Source organism: Mus musculus, chromosome 4 (genome assembly GCF_000001635.26).
Source record: "Mus musculus strain C57BL/6J chromosome 4, GRCm38.p6 C57BL/6J".
NCBI lineage: Eukaryota > Metazoa > Chordata > Mammalia > Rodentia > Muridae > Mus > Mus musculus.
This window is the reverse complement of record NC_000070.6, coordinates 9,502,237-9,527,525: the sequence shown is the minus strand read 5'-3', so window position 1 is coordinate 9,527,525 and position 25,289 is coordinate 9,502,237. Positions and strand designations below refer to the sequence as shown.

At 41.1% G+C, this 25,289-nt stretch overlaps 1 protein-coding gene across 3 annotated transcripts in view; it reads left to right on the top strand.

Annotated features, from left to right (window-relative positions):
• Asph (aspartate-beta-hydroxylase) overlaps positions 1 to 25,289 on the top strand; it is a 220,260-nt gene that overhangs the window by 141,819 nt on the left and 53,152 nt on the right. For all 3 annotated transcript variants that reach the window (NM_001290367.1, NM_001177849.1, NM_023066.3), the window contains 3 exons: positions 9,792 to 9,890; positions 12,848 to 12,937; positions 18,762 to 18,899. In NM_001290367.1, the coding sequence (NP_001277296.1) occupies positions 9,792 to 9,890; positions 12,848 to 12,937; positions 18,762 to 18,899 (327 nt within the window). The remainder of the gene's footprint in view (positions 1 to 9,791; positions 9,891 to 12,847; positions 12,938 to 18,761; positions 18,900 to 25,289) is intronic.

Here is a 25,289-nt window from a genome sequence, read left to right as displayed (position 1 = left end):
GTACCCCAAAGCACCATGTGACCATGGCTCCCGACTCTTAGCGTCAAGCCTGCCAGGCTTCCTGCCGCCATGTTCTTTAAATACCCTTTCTGCTGTACCCTTCCAGTCAAAAGTGTGCGATCTGATGTTTGTAGTTGTTTTTAGATTTAAGTGTTGTCTATTTATATATGCGTCATAGTGTGGCACATACTTGATTAAAAAGAGAAAGTACATGCCCTCCAAATAGGATTTTCAGCTCAAATGAAACATTTAGAGTGCTTCTCAAATTTTACTGAACTGACAAAAATTCTTTCACTCTTAGTAAAATGTTGCTATTTCAGTCTGATCACTGTGAAGTGCTACTCATGGTTTGGTAGTACCCTTGCATTCATGATGGTTACATTCTAAGACCCATATAGATGCCTAAAGATGAAGATAGCACTGAACACTGCAGGTGTGTTACACCTCAGTGAGCCGGGGATATTGGAACGTGAGCTCTGTAGTCCTTGGAGCAGTCAGTTGGCTAATAGAGACAAATACTGACAGCAAAGTCAGGTAGCATTTACAGTATGAACAGGCTGAAAAGTCAGTGGCTCACATCCCAGGCCAGGGAGAGCACAATTTAACATTCCTTCATGCTACTCACAGTGATAACACTTTAAACCATGGATTCTTTCATTGTTGTTATTTGTTGATTGGTTGTTTGTTTTACAAAACAAGCCAAAATTATTTGAAACTGGGAGCCAGGGAAAGATTTTCTTTTTTTGACACAGGGTTTCTCTGTGGTGCCCTGGTAACTTTTCCTGTCCTGGAACTCACAGAGCTCTGCCTGCCTCTGCCTCCCAAGTGCTGGGATTAAAGGTTTGCACTACTAAGCCTGGCTTATCTTCTATGCTTGTATCCAGCTCTTATTATCCCCTGTAATCATGCAGGTAAAAGATCCCCTACAGGAAGAACACTTGATTTCTTTTTCCTGGTCTGAAAATAGGTATATGATCTTACACAGTCATGTGACCTGTTTTGGACAGAGGACTCTTGGAATATCTGCCTACTATTAGAACTTTAGATTTTGTCCTTTTGAGGTGTTTCCTTTTTCTTTCCCTCTGAGAAGTTCACTTATGAATCGTACTCAGAATATTCTAATTTAGTTGCCTGTGGTTTAGCCTCTCCTGTAATAATGATCTTTCCTGTCAGCATATATGTTCTTGTCCATAGTGAAGTACTTAAACTTTTTCTTTGAAAGAATGAGTCACATCAGGGGGCTGAAAAAAATGTGTCTTTTTTTTTTCTTTTCTTTTCTTTTTTTTTTTTTTTTTTTTTTTTTTGTAGCTAGGGCCTCTAGCTCAGGCTAGCTTCAAACTTGCCTCGTCTCTGAGGCTGACCTTGAACTTGTGCCCGTACTGTACCCACCTTCCCCAGAGAGCTGGGATTATAGGATTGTCCCACTATACCTGGCTTCAGGATGATTTCCTTAAGAAATTCTTTGAAATATTCACACAATGTATTGTGACCGTATTTGCTCCCAGCTCCTCCCATATCCACCTATCCCCCAACTTCTTCTCATCTTTTTCTAGAATATAGTTTACTTTTGATCACACAGCATTTTTTGCTCCACAACAGTAATGTGTTTATCTTGGCTCACCCCAAGAGTGACTCTTCTAGAGCCCTGCTCCCACTGTTAGGAATCCCACAAAAACACCAAGCTATACAGCCATAACATATATGCAAATGACCTACCTTAGTCAGACCCATCCAGGCTCCCTGATCTCTGTGAGCCCGTTTGAGTCCCAGTCAGTTGATCCTGTGTGCCTTGTTCTTGTGGTATTATTTGTGGCCCCTCGGGCTCCTGCAATCCTTCCTAACCTCCTCCACAGGACTCCCTGAATTCTGCCTAATATTTGCCTGTTGGATTCTGCACCTGTCCCCATCAGTTGCTAGATGCAGTCTCTCTGATCTCTCTGATGATTATGCTAGGCTTCTGTCTCAGCACAGTATGCAGAAATGACAAGCTGTAGGTCAGAGGTTTTATGGTGGGTAGGTGTCCCAATACCTCCACTTGAGGCCTTTCCTGGTTACAGAGGATGGCCAGCTCAGACATTTTGTCCCCCATTACTAGGACTCTTTGTTAATGTCACCCCTGTAGATTTCATGGAGTTTTCATTGTACCAGGTTTCTACCTAGCTTCCAAAATGCCCCCCAAGTCCAGTCGTCTCTCCCAGTACTCCCTCCCTTCATGCCCACACTCACACCTGGTTCTTCCTGTTCCCATCTCCATCAGTCCCAAGTCTACTCAAGGAAACAATTGTATTTCCCCTTCCCTGGAAGATCTTTGCATTACACCTTAAGCTCTCCTTATTATTTAACCTCTCTGTGTCTGTAGATTGTAGCATGATTATTCTTTACAGCTAATACCCACTTACATGCTGTGTTTACCTTTCTGAGTCTGGATTACCTCACTCAGGATTTCTTCTGGTTCCATTCATTTAGCTGCAAATATCATGGTGTCATTGTTTTAACAACTTAGTAATACTCCATTGTGTAAATGCACCACTTTTTTTTTTTTTTAAATCCATTCATCAATGTGGGACATATAGTTTGTTTCCAGTTTCTGGCTATTATGACTAAAGCTTCTATGAATAGAATTGAGCAAGTGTCCTTATAGTGGATGGATTACCCTCTGGATATATACCCAAGAATGGTTTGGCTGAGTCTGAAGGCAGATTAATTTCCAAGTTTTTGAGACATTGCCATATTGATTTCCAATTGGCTGTACAAGCTTGCACTCCCACCAACAATGGCGGAGTGTTCCCCTTGTTCAACATCCTTGCCAGCATGATCTGTTAATTGTGTTTTTCATCTTTGTTGTTTTGAAGTTATTTGATTTGTACTTAAAACGTTTGGGTATGATGTGGATTCATTTTCATTGAATTCTAGGAAGTGTTTAATATCCTTCATTTCTGCCTTGACACAGTAGTCATTCTGTGTAGAGTTGTTTAGTTTCCATGAGTTTAGATTCTTTCTGCTGTTTTTGTCATTGTTGAAATCCAGATTTAATCCATTGTGGTTTGATAGGATACAGGATGCTAGTTCAATTTTCTTGTATGTGTTGAGACTTGCTTTGTGATGGAGTATGTTGTCAATTTTGGAGAATGTTTCATGAGGTGATGAGGAGAAGATACACGCTTTTGTGTTTGGGTGAAATGTTTTGTAGGTTGGGTCCATTTGGTTCCTAACATCTGTGAGCTCCACTATTTCTCTGTTTAGCTTAGACCTGGATGACCTATCTGTTGCTGAGAGTAGGATGTTGAAGTCTCTCACTATCAATGTATGAAGGTTGATGTGTAATTTAAGCTTTAGTAATGTTCTTTTACAGATGTGGGTGCCTTTGCATTTGGGTGTAGATGTTGAGAATTGAGATGTAATCTTGATGGATTTTTTTCTTTAATGCGTGTGGAGTGTTCTTCCCCATCTCTTTTGATTAATTGTGGTTTGAAGTCTATTTTGCTAGATATGAGAATAACTACAGGAGCTTTCCTCTTGGGTCCATTTGCTTGTAAATTTTTCTTCCAACTTTTTACTCTGAGGTAGTGTCTATCTTTGATATTAAGATGTGTTTGTTTGTTTGTTTGTTTGTTTTTGTATGCAGCAGAAGGATGAATCTTGTTTCATATCCATTCTGTTAGCCTATGTGTTTTTAATCCATTGATATTGAGAGATATCAATGACCAATGTCTGTTAATACCTGTTATTTTGTCGTAGTTATTAGGAGGAGGAGGAGGAGGAGGAGTAGTAGTAGTAGTAGTAGTAGTAGTAGTAGTAGTAGTAGTATGTGTGTGTGTGTGTGTGTGTGTGTGTGTGTGTGTGTGTTTCTGTGTTTCTTTCTTTGGGTTATACTTGTTTTTATGCAGTTAACTGCCTTGTATTGGAGTTTTCCTTCTAGTACATTCTGTAGAGCTGAATTATTTAAATTTGACTTTATCATGTAATATCTTGTTTTCTACACCTATGGTGATTATAACTTTTATTGGGTGTACTGGCTGGCATCAGTGGTCTCTTAAAGACTGCAAGACATCTGCCCAGGCCCTTCTGACTTTTAGTGTCAGAGATGAAAAACTGGGTGTAATTCTAACTGTCTGCCTTTATATGTTACTTAACCTTTTTCTCTTGCAGCTTTTAATAGTCTTTCTTTGTTCTGTATGTTATTAGTGTTTTGATTATTATGTGGCTGGGGGCTTTCTCTTCTGGTCCAATCTATTTGGTGTTCTGTAAGCTTCTTGTACCTTTATAGATGTGTCCTTCCTTAGGGTTGGAAGTTTTTTCTTGTATGATTTTGTTAAAAATACTGTCTGGGCCTCTATTTCTATTATTCTTAAATTTTGTCTTTTCATAGTGTCCCAGATTTCCTGTATGTTTTATGTTAGAGAATTTTTAAAGTTAACACTTTCTTTGACTGACCTATTTCTTCTTCTTTTTTTTTTTTTTTTTTTTTTTTTTTTTTTTTTTTTGGTTTTTTGAGACAGGGTTTCTCTGTGCAGTCCTGGCTGTCCTGGAACTCACTTTGTAGATTTGTAGACCAGGCTGGCCTCGAACTCAGAAATCCACCTGCCTCTGCCTCCCAAGTACTGGGATTACAGGCATGCGCCACCACTGCCCGGCCTTATTTCTTCTATTGTATCTACAACAGAGAGAGTCTTTCTTCCATATCTCATATTCTGTTAGTGATGCCTGTGTCTATAGTTTTTTGTTCATTTACCTAGATTTTCCATTTCCAGAATTCCCTCAGTTTGTGTTTTCTTTGTTGCTTCTATTTCTATTTTCAAGTCCTGAAAAGTTCTATTCATTTTCTTCAACTGTTTGTATTTTTCTTGGCTTTCTTGATATTCTCTAAGGGATTTATTGATTTCCTCCAATTTTTTATTGTCTTTTTCTCAATTTCTTTTGAAGATTTATTAATTTCCTCTTTAAGGAACTCTATCATCTTCATAAAGTTAGTTTTAACCTTTTCTTGTGCTTTAGCTCTGTTGAAATATTCAGGGCTTGCTCTAGTGGGATGGGTGGGCTCTGTTTGGTGACATATTGCCCGGTTTGTTGTTGGTTGTGTTCTTGTACTGATGTTAAGACATTTGTATTTGGGGTCATCATAGGTCTAGGTGCCATTTTCTGGGTTTGTCTCTTTTAGATAGGTGTTTTCTTCATTGGTTTCTGTTTCTTCTCTGATCTCACTGGAATGGCCTGTAGTTGAGTAGAAGGCTTCTGCTCACATTAAGAGCTAGACTTCTAATTGTATCAATGTCCTTGTTCCAACAGGGAGTTGCCTCCCAAGTTGGAGGCCGTAGTTCTGGTGATGTGTGGCCTCTGATCTGGTTGAAGGTCCTCTGGGTTTCAGGATGTTGGCCTGGCTTCTGGTAGTGTAGGAGGCTTATGTCAGAGATGTGGCCAGAGATAGAGTGACAGTCTGGAACAGTTAGAGTTATGCTGGGCAGGTGCTAGCAGGGTGCAGGGGCAGTCTTACCTGGGGTTCAGGATGCTGGCCTAACCTCTGATGGGGTAGGATAGTTCCACAGGACATGTGGGTTGGGACATGGTGACTATAAAACATTGATTCTTTATTTCTGGAATTTTCCATTTAATATATTTGCATCATAACTTACTGTAGAAAATGAAGTTTTGATAAAGGAAATAGGTGGTGTTTTAAAATTCTTAAAATGTACCTTGAAAGAGTTTTTACTGTGGGTAAAAATGTATATATAATAACTAGATAGATAATTAGAAAGATAGATTGATAGATAGCTAGATAGCTAGATAGATAATGGTAATAATAGGTAAATACAAAACTTTTTAATATCATTTTACTCTCAGTCCTGGTTTCTTGTAAACCAACCTGTATCTTCATGTGTGGGTTTATTAATCCTGTAAATTTGCTGCACATGTATCAAAAAATTTCAAAAGTGTGGTGCCTAAATTTAAAGAAACCAGTGGGGACAGCACTGTCAGCCACTCTGGTGCCTGAGCCCTGCCCATCCTCCTAATCCTATGTACCAGACATGATTCCTGACTGTCCACCTGCAAATGAGCATGGTAGTATGAACCTCTTCTTAGTATATTTCAGAGCAGAAGTGGTTGCAATTTCTTCTCCCTAGGGGATTATTTTTCTTGTGTCCTTAAACAGAATTGTTTTGTGATAACGCCTGTCCTCTTCTCCAATTTCGTTACCTATTGTCTTGTTTGTATTTCACAGCATTCCCTTTTCCTATGTGTGTGTGTGTACATGTGTGTTTGTATGAATAGGGAGGGTTCAGGGGGTTGCCTGTGTTGTGGAGGCCAGAAGAAGATATTGTATCCCTCAGGGCTGGAGTTAGCTATAGACATTTTAGAGATTTCCAGTGTATTTGTTATTTTTTTCTTGGCTGTGATAAAATACCACAATAAAAGCAACTTAAGTAACACGTTGGCTACGGTGGGATGAATGAGAGAGCCCCAAAGTTCATGTAGTTTGGCTTGCAGTTCCAGATGGAGAGTCCGTCATGACCTGATAGCATGCTATGGTCCGAGAAAGCACCGTGGCAAGAAGCTGGCTTGTCATGAACGAGAATCGGAAGTGAGACAAGGCTGGAAACCCTCAAACCCTCTCCTCAGAAATATACTTCCTCTATAGGCTTGACATCTTGCTGAAGGATTGATAGCCACAACGGCATGAATTATGCAAACAAGTGAGCCTTTGTGGGCATTTCTTATTCAGAGCACCCTACCCAGCTTGTTACATGGACATTAGGACCTGAACTCTGGCTGTCATGATTAATCAGCAAGTGTTCTTAACCACTGAGGTATCTTTGCATCCCTCGCCCCACATGCCTTTTTATGTTTTCTTATTCTCTTTTGCCTTGAGTGTCTTTGCCCCGTTGGTCCCTGCTTTTCCTTTCACTGGTGATCTCCACACTCCCAGATGTCTCTAGGACCTTTCTTCTAATCACACTCATCATGAGCATGTTGGGTGTTCCTCCCCTGGGACGAACATGCCTCTGCTTGTTTCTGGGAGCTCTTGTGACATCAGTATCTACTGAACATGCATTTCTTGTACTGGATTGAGAGCCCTTTGAGAGAGAAGAATATCTTATTCCTGTTTCATATCTGGGACCTAGAGGAATTTGATGGGTTTTGAAATCCTAGAAAATGCTTCCATTTGATAGCTACTTGAGATGATGTCTGTGTGACTGCAGTAGGCAGGGGTGTCATCAGTGAAGTGCAGTAATTATAACGACTTGTTTGTAGCAGTTCAGGCAGAACCATGATCAACACTGATTCTCCTCAGTCCTGGAGGTCCGTTCTCAGCCCAAGGTCTGGTTTAGGGCCTGTCAGCTGAAGAAACAGAGCCCAAGCTTACAGAGATTCTTCTAGGAAGGAGAGCCCAGCATGCACCAGTCCATGCCTTTATCACAATTTACTGAGAGTTCCCCATCACCAGGCTCAAGGGATGAGACATGAGTGAAGCAAAGTCCCTGTAGCGCTTACCTGTTAGAAAAGGAACAAAGCATCCAAACGGGTCAGATGGTGATAGGTCCTGTGAAACACAGTCTGGATAGATAACTTGGAGAGGGCACCTAGCACGGGGGTGGCTATTGCCCAAGCTTTTGTCCCCGCCGGCAAGAACACACTCAGGACAACCAGAATCTTCTGCAGCAAAGCTTTTACTGCTTGCTTATCAGGAGGGAAGACCCCAAACCGGGAAAATGGCGCTGCTTATATAGCCCGCAGTGTGACGTTTCAGCACCTGATGTGGCGTGACAGCTCCTGATTCGTTGCTCACCCATCACCCCATTACTACGCGGCGAGATGGGCAGTGACTAGGCGTGAGCTCACTCTTGCACTTGCACATAAGGCTTGTTTACTAGTTAGGCGCAGTGGAAGCCAGAGCCATCTTATAATGGCGATTGCTCGCGGCACGGCTCTCCACAGGTGGCGTTGGTTTTCAGACTGGGAGATAGACAGGGGAGGAATGCCCTGGAATAGTGTGCACACCATCCTTCTCCCACAAGTAAAGAGATGACCTACTTGGATGCCCTAGGAAAGAGTGAGCCAAAGGAGTATTGTGAGGATGACATTTTGTAGAAAAGGTGCCTTTGGCTTGCTATAAATAGCCAGGAGTCCAACGTGCCTCAAAGGGATGACTGGGAGGGGCAAGAGCAGAGCTGGATAGGTGGAGGCTGCAGAAGTGGTTCCTGGAATGTAATCGTTAATGCTGAGTAAAAACAAACTTGAGGAAGGATCAGGTCTGACCCCCAATTTAAATGGTTTGCCTGGGAGTCCCATATGGAGAATGAATAGCAGGGGTGCAAAGTATCAGCCACTGAGGGGTTCTGCAAGAGGGTGTGAAAGAGGAGGTTTGGTCCAGTGCAGTAGCGGGTAGCATGCTGAGTGGTACCCTTCTAAATAGGCCTTAAATAGGCACTGAGTCCAATGCGGTCATGGTAGCTTCTTGCTAGATAGCTTGCTCTTCCTCTGTAAAGCGCCCTTGGTAGCTGTGACTTCACCTTCCCTAATTGGCTCAGGGATAGAGAGGAGAGGCACTCAGGCATCTTCTCCCTGAAAGTACCACTCGCACCTTCTCCATCTTCTTCTTTGTTCAAGAAATACATTTCCTAAGCAGCTTCACTAGTCTAATGCTTTTGTGTGGATTTCTCACTGTTCATGTTTAATTTAGGGCTGATTTTGCATAATTCATCTTTAATTCATAATAAATGCATGTAGTGATGAACAATGGACCAGCTTATATGAAGTAGCCACCTGGGTTTTTATCACCCACTTTTTTATTAGGATTATTTTCACCAAATTTATATTCAGCACTTAAAAATCATTGCACTCCCAGGAACTTACTTTCATTCATAATTTTTTAAAGCTTGTTATTTTGAAATAATCTCAGACTTCCAAAAAGTTACTCAAGTAGGACACGGGTTATATTCTCGGGTCCCTAGCCATTCTGCATTCAACCCCAGCACAGAATTACAGAATTAGCACCTGGTAGCTCACTAGGCCAATACTCAGGTTCTGATCATTTACCAGTCCCCAGGGTTGCTCTTCAACACCCACAAGGCTGCTGTGTCAAGCCTGTAACAGTTCCTCTGGTAGTTCCCACTTAAATACCCATGGGAAATGCAGGCCACTGTTTGCTTAGCTGCCATGCCAGGCAGTCATTTATCATTCAGTATGGTAGCCTCGGGAGCAATGCTGTGTCCTCTGCAGTGATAGCTGAATAGGGTCTGTACTATGACAGATGTCCTTTCCACGGTGATGGCAATGGCCCTGTAATGCTCTTATAGTTATCTTTATGGTCACCATGCATCTGTAACAGTTAGGAATGTTTTCATGTCCCACTCTGCCACTAACTTTAGTGACCATGGACGAATGTTTTAGTGCATGAGGACATCCTAATATGTTGAAGCATGTCCGTAAAGCAATGTGAGACAACCCTTCAGGGTCGTCTTGAAGCACAAAGAAATTCAGAGGGATTTTCTCTAATGCCTCAACAACCTTGACGTCTATCAGTGGTCAGTATGTGGTCACAGCCATGGTCCAGCAGTAACTACATTCTCATTCACAGCTGTAGTCAGTAAGCACGTGTGAAGGGCATCTTGAGTTGGTTGGCCATGGGTTTGTTTCGTTTAATGGTAGCGGTGAGACAAGACGCTCCCACAGTGTTTGAAGCTGTAACATCCTGATCCACCCCGAGTATGGCAGAACTAACTAGGATTTGTTGTGACAGTCACTTCTACAGTCTCTTCTCTAGCACAGTCACTCTTTGCTTTCTTTGAATTCAGGTGCTAAATGTGACACCAAATGATGGCTTCGCTAAAGTGCATTACGGCTTCATCCTGAAGGCACAGAACAAGATATCTGAGAGCATTCCCTACTTAAAGGTAGCTGCCATGGTCTCCTTCCCATATACTCTCTTCCCGGAGTCCTCTGAGGTCCCCTTTGGTTGTGGCTTCCAGTTATGGCGTCTAACTGATTGGCATGACTCACTGAGTCTTCCTAGCCTCAGAGTGCATGTATCTCAGGCAGTTCATACACCTGACTGAATGTCAGGGAGAGACCCCAACTGCATGAGCTACTTTGGTATCATGGTTGCCAAAATTCTCAACAGAAACCATGTAAGGAAAGGTTGATTTGGGTTCTTAGTTTCTGGGAGGTGCTGTGTTTCATTGTGGGGATGGCACAGCAGAGCTCGAAGTGGCAGGAACATGTGACAGTAGATTGTTCAGTTTTGGTCTATGAGCACTAATGAAAGACCAAGAGTGGAGGGTAGAGCAGAGTAACCGTCAAGGCCCACCCCTGGTGAGAGAGTTCTGCAAGCAATGTTCTACAAACTCCCAAACAGTACCTCATGCTGGAGACGGAAGCACAGAGGCATGCAGGAGACACTTCAGCCTACAACAATAACAGCTTGAGCAGACACTATTTGAAAAACACCTTAGGGCTAATGACTCAAAATCTTAAAATATATTATTGCGTTTTCTACCATATTAAACTGCAGTGTGGATAGTTCATGAGAGAGAGAGAGAGAGAGAGAGAGAGAGAGAGAGAGAGAGAGAAAGAAAGAGAGGAAGGAAGGAAGGAAGGAAAGAAAAAAGAAAGATCACTTATATTTATTGTTCACACACTGAATATCTAAACCATGGCTACTGTAACTGAGGAAGGGAATTAAAGTTTAAGTTTAGTTTGCTTTTGTTTGAGTAGGAACAATATGATGGCTAAAAGTTTGACCCACTGTAAAGGAGAGCTGCTGTATACATAGCTCATGTATGCATGAGAGTTTTGAACCCCCTTTATGATAGCAGTATGGCTGGCTTCTGTGACTTCTTCAAACAATGCTTATTGTTGCAATTGCTGCCTGTCTTAAGAATGCCCACACTGTGTGTGGTCAGGCACACTTCTAGCTTCCTATCTGGCCCACAACCCTGGGGCATAGTGCTGAGCATGATGCCCCTCTAGATGGCTTATATTCCCATCTGCCCTGCCTGTCATCAGACACTGCAGACCTTTCCATTTTACCAGGGCTGTGTGGGCATGTGCATTGGTCTGGCTTAAAGTGCGCTCACATTGTCTTCAATTCTGGAGGCCTGATAGTATTCTTCTAGGTACAACAGTGGGCAAGCAAGCAAGAGCTAGGGCAGACATTTAACAAATAAGGATACTCTACACCAGTCAGTCTGTTTTTTGTTTGTTTTGGTTGTTTGTTTTTTGTTTTTGGCTTTTGGTTTTTTGGTTTTTCGAGACATGGTTTCTCTGTATAGCCCTGGCTGTCCTGGAACTCACTTTGTAGACCAAGCTGGCCTCGAACTCAGAAATCCGCCTGACTCTGCCTCCCAAGTGCTGGGATTAAAGGCGTGAGCCACCACGCCCGGCTGTCAGTCTGTTATGTTAGAGGCTATTTTCCAAGACTGTACAAATAGCAGTTCTTCTGAGAGAAGATAATGATCATATATGTTTTCTATTCTTTCATATATATACATATATATGAACATGATATATTATATATTGCATTTTATACATATAACACTATATTATTAATCTTAATATTATAATATGTATACATAATACAATATGGTTTTATTAATACTAATAATATGACAATATTAATAATATTAATTAATGTTACTTAAATATACAATTTTAATGATATATTATATATAATATCATAAAGTACAACATTATACTATTAATATTAATGCTACTGCAATATTAATGATTTTATTGATATTATATTAATTAAATAATTAATAGTAATGATATAATATTATATATGAAATATATTATGTAATGTTCTCAGATATGTATATATATGAAAGAATAGAAAACATATATGGTCATTATCTTTTCTCAGAAGAAATGTCATTTGTGAGATAAAATAGATATATATACACACACACATATATGTATATATACACATATACGTATATATATAACCATGGGTATGTACTCATGTGTATGTGCATCCACATCATGTACTTAGAGGTCAGAGGATGACTTACAGGACCTGGCTCTCTCCTTGCAATATTTGGGACCTGGAGATGAAAATCAGGTCATCAAGCTTGGCAGCAAGTGCCCTCACCCACTGAGCCATCTTGCTAGCCTTTCCTGGGGCAGCCTCAAAGATGTCGTTTATGAAAAGAATACCTGCCATTAAACTATTTCACATTTTTGTTTTTTTTTTCTTTTCCATATTCAGTCTCAGTATTTTCTCTTCCCGTTTTACAATAAGAATCTCATTTCCAGTGCTTTTATGGAGAGAGGGAAGAGCAGAGCAATTCATAATAGAAGCTGTTCAGTAAAAATTACCTGTGTCAAGATTCCAGTTGGTGTTGGCTTGAATCCTGTAAATGTTAGTAAGAAGTTTCATTAGCTGCTTGTGGCACATTTGTTTAGGGTAGAAAGGACTGTCACGTACACTCACACTGTCATCCCTTGAAACACAAGCAAAACAGTGTTTGGGTTCAGGAATAAAAGACTGTAGGTGGCATATGGTCAGACTTGGAGAGCAAAGTCAATGTGGAAAAACCCAGCCAGGGAAACCATCTGCAGCCCTGGAATATGATAGCTCCCCTGTGGCAGTACAGCGTGCTTGCTAATTCCTGGGCTAGTCCACTAGCGGTTAATGATAACCTTGTCGTTAAGTTTAGATTATCTCATTTTATGTTTACATGTAAAATGTGGACCAAACTCATCATCTACTTTTAATAATGAGACAAAATTTTCAAGGTCTTATGTTTTCCTATGAGATGTTTTTGTTCATAAATAAGGAAAATCTACAGAGGTCAAGGGATGAGACCCCCAAATGTCACCCTTCACAGATGGTAACACTGTCCTTTTCCAGGAAGGAATCGAATCTGGGGACCCTGGCACGGATGATGGCCGGTTTTACTTCCACTTGGGGGATGCCATGCAGAGGGTCGGGAACAAAGAGGTACGATTAACTGGGTTTGTGACTTTATTCCAATAGATGATAAACTAGTGGGTGGGGACTTTTACTGCTGGGAATCAGTTAGAACTTTACAAACGTTCTTAGCGTAACTTATGAAGCCAATGTTCTTACAAGATCTTTGGGATTTGGATTTTACAGTTTATTTTTTCCAGTTGGTGTTTTCAGATGTGTAATCTGAAAAGCGCCTCTTTTTTGGGGGGGGGTGTGTTTGTGTGTGTATCTGTGATTGTTTGTGTGTCTGTGTGTGTGTGTGTCTGTGTGTGCATCTGAGCGAGTGTATCTATGTGTGTAGCAAAAGATAATTGCCTTTGAAAAGTATAGTTGAAATTAAGAAATACAGAGTTCTCTAAAATTGATTTAATTTTTAAAACCATTTACATATTTAATGTTTTACTTTGGAATTTCTGCAGTAGTCATTTTTAGAACCAACTATTTGACTAATCCTTAGCATAGTGGTCTTAACGTTTAACCATGTACTTTTCATTTTCAATTTAAGCTGAACATTTATAGCCAGGGCAGTGGCAGGTACCAACGCAAACATGCATGGATGCAGTAACTGAAACAAGTGAATTTTCTTCCTGATCATTACCTTTCTCCTGCGTACAATTGTCAGCCTGTGTAAACATGACATCAGTCGTGAGGTCATGTACCACAGATTTCTAGCCCTTTTATGACCCCCATGATTTGCCTGCCAATAAACAAGGCCTACCTCTTCCGCCCTATACCACTGTAGAAATTCTACTTCAGCTGTCTTCAGAGTCTGAAGATAAAAACACCAACACAACAGTGACCCTTTGTAACCACTGCCCTTCATATGTGACACCTAAGGACAATGCAGCTTCAAATTTCTAGATTTCATAAGAATATAAGACCCTCTGGGCAGCTAGGGGCTCAGAGAAGCAGTGTGACTGCGCAGTCTCCTGCAAGAAACAGGAGTTATTCCGAGTAGTAGCACTTTGATGATTGACACTGTTTTCTTTCTACCTTTCTATTCATGTGTACCTTCCTCCTTTAACCTACCAATCATCTGACTAAAATAGAACGACGCTAGAAGTGAAGAGGAGGGGAGGCGTTGCTGACGGCAGTCATTATTCTGTACCTTCCTGCTGTAAAAAGAACCCTCCTTTGGATGAGGAGGGCAAGAAAATGTCTGCCACAGTAGCCAACACTCGGGAAAAGTCTGTATTCAATTTCTGTAAATATAATTGTCACTAATTAATTTGTCTTTGAACATTCCGTGGTACAGGGCAAAGACAGATAAAAGAAATCTACTTTATCTCATATCTTAGATGAAAACAGCTCTTACTTCAAGGACAATGAATTCACTACTGAACACTTGTTATGAGCCTGGTGTTTAAGCCTAGGGGCTGTTATACCAGCATAATTATCATTAATATGCAAAGAACCGCACAGTTCCTGAATTTGGAAAGTTCATAAGGATTCATGCTTACACAGAACAGAATCAAGCCCATAGACACCCCATGTTAGCATAACCCAATACTAAGTGTGGAGTCTGCGTCAGAGCTTACCCACTGGGAAGCAGCCGCCCTCTGCGTTTGCCTCTGTGGAGCTCACTGCTGGTCTGAGAGAGGACGCACACAACTGGGAGGCAAACGCACAGCCTCTGCCACAAAGACTGCTGAGACAATGGATCTCTGTGACTATTTCTGGTAGTATGGAGGAGAAAGAGGAAGACAACCCACGGCAGCCCTGGAGCAGCCAAGCTTCAGAGGCTTCATATCGAGTCCACATTGTCTTCAGCTCTGGTCTCACTCTCCACATGCATGCTCACACATCTCCAGCCAGTCCGAGGGCACTGCATACTGCTCGCACAGCAAGCTCCCTTCTCCTCTCCGCCATTTTTCTTTTAGATGGTCTCAGGTTCCTTTATTGCCAACTCCTGAATCAAAATTGGGATCAACCTTAGCTCCTCCCTCTTTCTCTCCCTTCCTGAGGGCAAGTTCCAAGGATCAGAATTCCTGGGCTCATCAGTAGCCCCCCTTTCTTCAGGGCATGTTAATTCCAGTTTCTCATCAGCCACCTCAGTAACTCGTAAGCACCCCACTGTTGTTTCTTACGTTAGTTACACTTTCTGTCCAGCCACCTAATTCTCAAAACATTTGTGATTCAAAATAAAACAAAGCCCCATTTCTATGCAATGTCATTTATAGTTCAACACAGGTAAATTGTAACCGAGTGCTATACCCAAAATGTACCAACACTTCAGACAGGCCAGCCCAAGCTGAGCCTCTCAGGACAGATCTATCACACAGATTTCAGAATTAGAAGCTTTCAGTGTGTGTGTATGTGTGTGTGTGTATGTGTGTGTGTGTGTGTGTGTGTCTGTGTCTGTGTGTGTGTCAGTGCCTGTGTGTCTGTGTGTGTGTCAGTGTCTGTCGGTGTCTGTGTGTATCTGCATAAAGAACACATAGCAATAATTTGACAAAAATAGAAATGGCATTGATGTAAAATACATTTAAGGAGACTGGGATGTAGCACAGTTCCTCGATTGCCTGCCTAGTGTTTCTGTCCCCAGTTCCACATGATGTGGGTGTGGTAGAACATCCCATAGTACTATTGCTCTGAAAGGAAAGGCAGGAGGATCAGAAGTTCAAGGTCATCTTCAGCTACACAGCAAGTCTGAGACCCACCTGGGCTTCATGGCCCTGTCTCAAAAGGAAAAAAATAAAAAATAAAAAAGAGTACACATCACATTCACAAGTTTCTTATTTGACAGAATTTTTTTTTAGAAATTTTTGTTGTCATTTTATGTGTGTGGTTTTTAAAAATAATCTAGCCTAATTTGTTGAATCTATTCTATATTGTATGAATAGAAGCGATTTTCATGTTTCTAATCTATCATTGTGAGGATTTTATTTCTGATTAACATGACGAGGTGAGTGCCAATTCAAGGCTGTTGTTAAGTGCATGGTGCTTACTGCGCCTCAGTACGCACAGAACGGTGAGCAGGCTGCACAGACAGTGTGACCAGGTTCCCTAAGAACCCACCTCGCCCCAGCACGCAGCACAGCGCAGCCCAGATGTAAGACCCTGAAGGCTGCAGCAGGAGCCACACTGCCTGCAATTGGGTTGTCCTATAACTACTGTTTTACACACTATTCCGTCAATATGGCTAGTCTTTCCAATGAATTACTAATGATTCAAAAATTAATGAACTACCAGACTTTGAAAAGGCAAAAAGAATCATATGTTATAATTAATGGTGTTCAGCTGAATAGCAGAAGGTTCAGGAAATAAAGTCTTGAATTCAAATTGGCTGACACCATAATGATCAAATTATTTCAAAGATGAGTCATTTTTTCTTTTCTTTTTCTTTTTTCTTTTTTTCCCCCTGACATCAGTTGGCCATTTTAACTTTCTGCGCTTTAAAAAAACTCTGGACCCAACTTACATGTTTTTCAAGGGAAATATATAAGAAGTATTAGTATGTATGCTGTTTGAGATTTTAATGAGAAAGATAATTAAGAATTTTTTAATGGTTTCAAGAAATATTACAAAAGGAGAAAGAGTGTGTAGCTGGTTTTGAGGGGCCTTGAATTCTAGTTCCAAGAATGGAGGCATTATAACTCTCAGTTTCAGCAGTTACAGAAGGGAGAGATCCGGGCTGCTAGAAAGCTCTGGTGAGGTCATTTATGTCAAAGGCCAATTGTGGAGTGATGTGGAAAATAAGAGGGCTATCTACACACCCTTTACTGTCCTGAGCAAGAAAAATTTGCAACATGATTGTTAAATACTTTCAAAGGTTAATAATTTCGTACATTAAACTATGAGTTTATTTACTGCCAAGTTTTTTTATAATAAAATTTAAAGAAGCTGGTATTTTCTATGTTTAAATTATTATATCTGGAGTTTTACAAAGAAGGTATTTAAGTTAACATGAAATTCTTTTTATTGATCAAGACATATTCATTCAATCAGGTATGATAGCACATGCCTATAATCTCCCCAAACAGGAAGCCAAGGCAGGTGGATTGCACATTGGAGGTTACCCTGACCTATAGAAGGAGACACTGTATATGACATGGGGAGGGCTGCACATTTTTTTCAAAATCAGTTCTCAAAAGAGCAATTGGTAGATTAGAACTAGCAGTGGAAGAGATGGCACTCAGTGTGCTACTAAAAAACTCTCCTCTCCAAAGACAATGGGCATGTAGGGCAGGCAACATGAGAGCAGGGCCACCTATGGGCATATAGTGTATCCTCATTTGGACCAGCCATATGGAAGAAGTACTGCAGCCAGATAGCCCCCCATCCCCCCAAAAAGCTAGTCTTAATGCCATTCGTATTATGGGAGCCAACATGAAGCCATGAGTGTTGTCCCTTATTGCAGAAAATGTACACACTCCATGAACAAAAGTTTTCTGTTAAAAAGCCTGATATATCGTACAATGTATATCATAGCTATACCTGCCATGCTATTTATTGCCAGCTCAGAGTAATATTTCCTTTTTATCTGTTCTGTCATCGTGGGAAATCAAAGAAAGTTACTAGGAAAATAAATTTACTCTTGGTTGGTTTTTAACAGCCTGTTTCAGTAAATAGTGAATGTATTTGAAATTGTTTAAATCATAATCCACTCCTTTTAGAGAAAATATAAAAATGGAACTCACAAAATGAAAGCTAAGTACAAGCATGACCTCCTTTGGTGTCTAACACTGAGTGTATACACAACAAATTATGTTTTAAACTGGCTTAGATGTGTGGAAACCAAACTAGGTGAGGCATGAGTCCAGTGAAAGACCTCCGTGGGGATAACCCCACCCGAGTCACGAGATAGCTAGCGTGCATCCAAAGAATCACGAGAGACCGTCTTGATGCAAACACACGAGGTAGTTTAATGACGGAGCTCCGGGCTGACTTGTAATACACACAGGAGACAGAGGTGTCGACCACAAGGCTCAAAAGTTAGGGGTTTATATAGGAAAAGAGTGGGGGTAGGAGAAGAATTGGCACAGCTTCACACAATTGTACAGTTTAAACATCAGCAAACTATACGTGCAGATCGAGGTAACAGCAGAACATCTGGTTAACATTTAACCCATGTCAGAAGGGTGGGAGATAGGGAGGCGCTGGGCCAGTCTGGACATTCTTGTATGTCTTCCCTATCTTTATGGCTAGTTGGCTCCTGGGATGACTTTACAGCCTTTGTTCTTTGCTCTAGGCCCAAAAAGCCCTCCTAACTAGCAAGCCGCATGAGTTATGGGCCTTGAATTTTAATTTTCTTTCACCAGAACCACAGAGCTGATGGCCTGAGAGTGAAGATAAATGCTAGCGTGTTCACTCATCCCAACAGCTTACAGAAGCTCAGTTAAAAAACAGAAGTTTCACCAGCTATCATCAGGGAAGATCTTGATTTAATTATCTCAAGGTACAGTTAGTCGCTGAATTAACAAAGGTCATAGTTGTTTGAGGCTTTTCATCTCTGTAGGGTGTGAACTCAGTCTGCATTCAATAGAAATGACACTTCAGATTTTGGCTTTTGAGCTCTTCTCAGCAGAGCACCATACTCTGTGCTGCTGGGCAGTGATGCTGATCTGTGGCCCTGCCAGACATACATCACAGGGGAAACCAGGGGGCCCTCTGCAAGAGCGCTGATGCTGAAGACAGATGTTCTGTGCCTTACGAGGAAATAGATTTTCACTGTAGAATATTTACAGTGGGTCTGCATGGTGGCCAGACTACATCTCAAGAAACATCTGTACTAGCTTATGTGATGTCCTTCAATTTTGAAACAAAAATGTTTTCTGGAAAAGAACAATATGAAGCAGCCTTTCTATTCTTTTAGGCATATAAGTGGTATGAACTTGGGCACAAGAGAGGACATTTTGCCTCTGTCTGGCAGCGTTCCCTCTACAATGTGAATGGTCTGAAGGCTCAGCCGTGGTGGACACCCAGGGAGACTGGCTACACAGAGCTAGTGAAGGTGAGTGTTAACTTCCACAGCAACCCATCCAACCTACTGAAACCACAGGTGAGGAAGGAATGTTAGAGAAAAGGTATTTTATTTCTAGTAAGAAAATCTTCTAACTGAAGCCTTCTGACCCATGCTACCATCATCTGTCCATTTCTGTCTTTCCAATGCTAGCTCATTATGCTCTGAGCACTCACAGACCTTTCCTAACCTCAAACTGCAAAATCCTGCCACAGTCCTTCCCAATACAACACAGTCATCTTCATCACAGCAATAGCCTGCTTCTGGTACCAATTTCTGGCCTATTTTGCCTTTGTTGGCTGTGATAAAACACTGACCAAAAACAACTTGGGGAGGAAAGAGTTATTTCAACTTATAGGTTGTAGTCCATCATCAAGGGATGCCAGGGCAGGAGCTCAAGACGGGAACCTGGAGGCAGAAACTGAAGCAGAGACCACAGAGCAGTTCTGCTGGCTGCACCACTCCTCATTCTCAGACTGCCTGTCCCGGGTGGCACTGTCCATAGTCAGCTAGATCCCCTTCATAAATCATTAATCAAAAATAATAATAATAAAAAAGGCACCCATCAATCTGCTCATGGGCCAATCTGAAGAAGGCAAATCTTCAATTATGGATTCCTCTTTCCAAGTGACTCTAACTCAAAGTATTGACAAAAAAATAGCCCTTGGGATATTAGATGACAAGGAAGGAAATTTGTGTGGAATAACAGTTCTCAGTCTTGCTACCCTTTGTGTTCTTAAAAATTGTTGAGCTTTGTGGGGCTTTTTCTTTGGGTGGGAGGTGGTGCTATTCCTTTCTATAGAATAATCACAAAGCAAAATTGAAATATTTCAGTTCTATGTATTAATTCTTTAAAAATAACCTCATTATATTGCAATACAAATGATTATATTTTCATATGGAATGATCTTCTTTTAGATGTAGGATCATTTTCATATAGAATCAAAATAGAAAATGTAATGAGATTGAAATGATGACATTTTTATAAGTCTCGTTGGTTGTAGAGTGGTGTTGTTAGATATCACACAACCCTTGGAAATTCCTCTCTGTGCCTGAGCCCAAGTGAACATGCAAAAAGCTACATGTTCCTCTGTATTATCTAGAAAATCGTTTAGGCCTTTCAAATTCCTGACGGGTTCAGCATCTCAGGTATTGCTGGACTGAATTTTGAGAACTTTTAGATTTGAGGCCACAGAACAAGAAAGCAGTTATAAATATTTTATAAAAGATAACTGGAAAACAGAAGCAAAGTTCTTCTAACAACTTAAGAGCTATAAAACACGGGAATGTTTTACATCAGGAGATAAAATCTAAACGCAAATTCTGTGTGATTTTGTTAGCAATTGGTGAGCTTATGTTTGCTTAAAGTAAATGTGTTCTTAGGCTCATTAGTAAAATGGGACTGGGTTGTTGATTTACTAACAATTTGTTTTACATTTCAAATGAGAAAAATGTGTGTCATTGGTCAGATGGCCTTCATCAATTTGTAGATGATGGTACATTCTGGTTTCCCAATAACTATGGAGCTTTTGTAGGAGGAGACAGACAAGGGTGACAAACGCTGCTAATTCTAGAATCTGGATGATGGGCGTGGAGAAGCTCCATGCCCCTTCCCTTTTACTGTTGCATGTATGTTTTAAATTACTCACTGGTTTGGTTTTGTTTTGCTTTGCTTTGTTTTTTTGTTGTTGTTTTTTCGAGACAGGGTTTCTCTGTCTATCCCTGGAGCTTGCTCTGTAGACCATGAACTCAGAGATCTGACTGCTAGTCACATGTTTGTATGAAAAAACACCTGGAACAAAATGTCTTTAAGATCTGCTAGACTTGATTGATGACTCTGGTCTGCCTAGGAGGAAGAGCTACGATACTTTTCCAATGTACTTAGGAGACGGGCCTTATTTGATGGTTTGTTCTTATTTCATATAACTGCATAGCTTATAATCATGTACTCCAGTGTTAAAGCCAGCTTCCCTTCCTCATGCTTTCAACACTTGGTCAGTCAGGAAAAAGTCTGGCCATGCCACCCCTGAGCAGGAAGAGCACAGGAACATCTCTGTGAATCCTCAGCTCTTGGTGCTGTCCCTCATTTGTTTCCTCATCAAACTCCATCTTCCCTCCAACCACTCACTGAGCTCTGCAGATCTCCTGTATCATTCACACGTCCCAGACTCTGAAAGTTGGGGGACCTGCTGCAGATTTCAAGTGACAGAAATAAAACTCAAAGATTGCTTTAACAACAGGGAGCCTGGTTGATTGCCATAGCTGAAGGCTTGGCATTAGGACAGATGTCAGGGGAGAGCAGTTAGGAAGATGGTTTCTTGGCCCTTACCCTTCCTCCTTGCTCAGCTCTGTCCTCAGTGTGGGATAGTTGTCAGCAGCACTCAGACTGGAGCTGAGAAGAGTAAAAGCACCATGGGGCCACCACACAAACACTAGAGACTTCTGGGAAGAGCCGTTCCTGTTGGTAACAACATGGCAGATGGGCACTCCCCGTACAAGGCAGCATGAGACACAGAGTAGCTAGCTTCCTGGCTTCCAGGAGAAGCTTTACCCAGAGCACTGGTCTGTCCTTCCAGTCTGACTGAGCTACTTTGAAGGGCAAAGACATGTGAAGTTGTCCCAAAACCCCAATAAATACATCCAGAGGACTTCTTCTGAAATGAGTGGCTTATCTGGGGGAGATGGGCACCCTAACAGAGCCAGGGTATATTTAGGAAGGTCGCCTACAGTGTTGGATACCCTTGTCTGTTGGCACACACTTGCACCCAAATATTTTTCTCAGTTCTTTTCTTTCAATTTTGCCATTAATTTTTAAAGCTATTTTCACTTTTTTGGTTTATCTTCTATGAAAGCATTGACTAGAGCTATACTACCAAAAACACTTACCCCTCTGAATGTTATCATTTCCTATGAAGACTTGCGTACCATGTAAACCCCTATTTCCTATACCTTTCTAACATGATGGTTTTAGCCAGGGTCTTGGTTCATTTCTGATGTTATAACAAAATCCCACAAACAGAATGTCTTGGAGGCAACACAGACCTAGTTTTCAAGATTCTGTATCTGAGAGATCTAAAATGAGCATAACAATACTTGGTGTCTGGGAAGAGCTTGCTTCCTGGTTCACTGATGACATCTTCTCACTGGGTCTTCATATAGAGGAAGAGAAAGGCAACATTGTGTCTATACATTACTAAAACTAGTATTAAACTGTATTAATTAAATTAGTTTTAAAATTGTATTAAGCTAAACTAGATTACTTTAAATAAAGTGCTAATATCCACTAAGCTTTTTAAAAAGAAAAGACAGGCATTAACAAGTGTTGGTATGTAGATGGAGAAACAGAAACCTTTGAACATTTGGATGTGTACAGGGAATGCTGTAACCACTTTGGAAAATACTATTGTTGCTCCTCAAATAGTTGAATATAGAGTGAGGGTATAACCTAGCAGTTCTGTTCTAGTAAAATCAGGGTCCTTCAAAATGAGGAGTATATAGATAAATATCTCCGACAATTAGAAGTGATGAAGTCCTGACACCTAGTCCAACACAGATGAACCTTATAAAATCATGCTAAGTAAACAGGCTAGTCACAGGAAGATCACGTTATATGACTGTTTCACATGAACTATCTTCTCTAGGCAAATCAACTGACAAAGGAAATAGGTAGGTGTATTTGAGAGTCCGAATGAATGGATGGGATAATGGGGAGTGGCCTCTAATGAGAAAGGGCTTACATTTTGAAGTGAAATCTTTAAAATTAAAATGTTAATGAGTCTTCCACTCTGAGTCTAGTAAGCCCCACTGCCTGCTTGGGTTTCCTGTCATTCCACTAGCTATATGCACAGACACTGGCCATATTGTCTATGTTTCAGTTTCATTATCTGCAAGATGCATGGGACGTGGCATTCACTCTGCCTGTGTACTGAAGATTTCATAAGTAGGAATGCTCAATACACATTAGTTATTAGTACTATGGTGGTTGTAATCATAATTACGTGATTCTGAGCATCTCTAAAAGCAACTATAAAGTTATTTTGAAGTATCCTCTATTATTGGAATAATAATGTAATAATTAACATCCATTAAATGCTGCCTACCAACCATCAATGTGATGAGCACTTTTATGTAATATTTCTAATCTAATTTTTATAGCAGCTCTAAAAGATTATTACTGACACGTATATGAATGACATAAGGCTGAGAGAAGCTAAGACACTTGCCTAAGTTCTCATCTCTAGTGGTGTCAGAACTGAGATTTGAATCCACGTGGCCTTAAGTCCATGTCCTCCCTTGTGCCCTCTGATGGCCTTCAGAACTGTTGACATTTGCTCTTAGGTCACATGATCTTCTTTTGCTAGTTCAGTACTTAATTCAGTACTTAGTTCAGTACTTAGTTCAGTACTTAATTCAGTACTTATCACACGTAACTGAGCTTCTGAGTTTTATCACTTGATCTGTTTCACGCTTAGCTTTTTTTTTAAAGAAGGAATGTAGAGCCTGGGTGTTAGTCCAGCAGCATAGAATCTCAGCGTGGGTGACATCTTGCAGCTCAGTTCGATGTGAAACTATTTCACCTTGCTACCTTAGCTTGCAGAAATATTAATATCGTACATGGAGTGACCTTTTAAAATGAAAACAGCTTTAAAATGCTGTCAGTAATGACTAATCTAAGCAATAACATCACTATTCAGTTGCCAAACATACATCAAGATGATCTGCCATTTCAAAATTCCAGATTTGACTATCCCGAGTCACCCAGCCATTGATATCTTGAAATAGAAATCTTCTAGATATGGTGGCTGTCACATTTGACCAAAATGCTTTCAAAATAATTTCTTAGAGTGTCTCTAAGTCCTTTGAGTGACTTGCTTTTAACTGCTTGTCTTCAGTCAGGCTCCTCAGTGCTCAGAGACAGAGGAACATTTCCTTGCTGGTTGAGATGAAGCGAAGGGAAGTGCAGCCCTGAGTTACAGCCCCATTTTGTTGACTCGTTGACCTTTACTGTGGAGCCTATAATTCAGGTGCTGTGACACTGGGTTTATAAATCTAGATGGAAGAAGCAAAGAAAGTGTTAACAACAGTATTTTCTCTTTGGGATATATTTCCATTAAAGTTGGCAGGTTGTTGCATATCGTTCAGAAATATCAGAGTGCCAAATTCCTGAGAGACATTTAGCTTAAAAATTTATATAAAAATGGACTAATAATCCCTTTCGTAGGTTGAAAATAGAAAACATTACTTGTACCCCACTCTCTGAGATTAGCAACTTGTTGAGATTAGCAGTTTGATCATGGCCAGTTTAGATGTAAACACCCATGAATAGAAGTTATATTAGCACATTCCAAACCCAGCAGCGAAGAGCAGCTGAAGCTGTAGGTTAAAATAACCCTCTGGCACCCCCCCCCCACACACACCACACAGACACACACACACACACACACACACACACACACACACACTCACCTCCTTGCATTCAGCACTAGGAAAAACAAAAACAAAAAACCTCTTGCATTCCTCTCTGAACTTCAGCAAACAGCAAGTGGGGGACGTTTGCCTTTCTTCCCAGTGTGGCTTTATCTCAGCTGGAGAAGTTCCTGGGAACACTGTGCCGTTCCCAGGAGCACTGTGCCGTTCCCAGGAGCACTGTGCCATTCCCAGGAGCACTGTGCCATTCCTGGGAGCACTGTGCCATTCCCAGGAACACTGTGCCATTCCCGGGTGCACTGTACTGTTCCTGGGAGCACTGTGCCGTTCCCGGGACACTGTGCCATCCCCGGGAGCATTGTGCCATCCCCGATTGTGCTATCCCCGGGAGCATTGTGCCATTCCTGGGAGCACTGTGCCGTTCCCGGGAGCACTGTGCCGTTCCCGGGAGCACTGTGCCGTTCCCGGGAGCACTGTGCCGTTCCCGGGAGCACTGTGCCGTTCCCGGGAGCACTGTGCCAGTGGTGTGACCCTGCGCACAGGAATGATTATAGTAAAAACTCAGTCCTGTTCCATTCGATGTTGCTCTTTTAAAGTACTCCATAGTGAATGAATGACCTCACCTGGGCGGAACAAGGAATCACCCAGTAATTATTATGTTAGGGCTCCCACATTTCTCTCTCCGTGATTAAATATTTGAACGGTCTCAAGGAGCTTGCACTTGCTTTGAAATGAAATGGATTTAGGAAGGAAAAAAAGAATGTCAGATTTAGTGTGGAATTAAGGCACAAATGAAGAGGATTAGCAGTTTTACATATAAGTGAAGGCTGCAATGTGGAGGAACAACAAAAGCAATTCCTTAAGCTTTGCATAATAGTGTAATCTTACTGTTTTAAGGCACACTTCTAACTTTTTGGACCATAGTGATATCTTCACTAAAAATGGCAGTAGAAC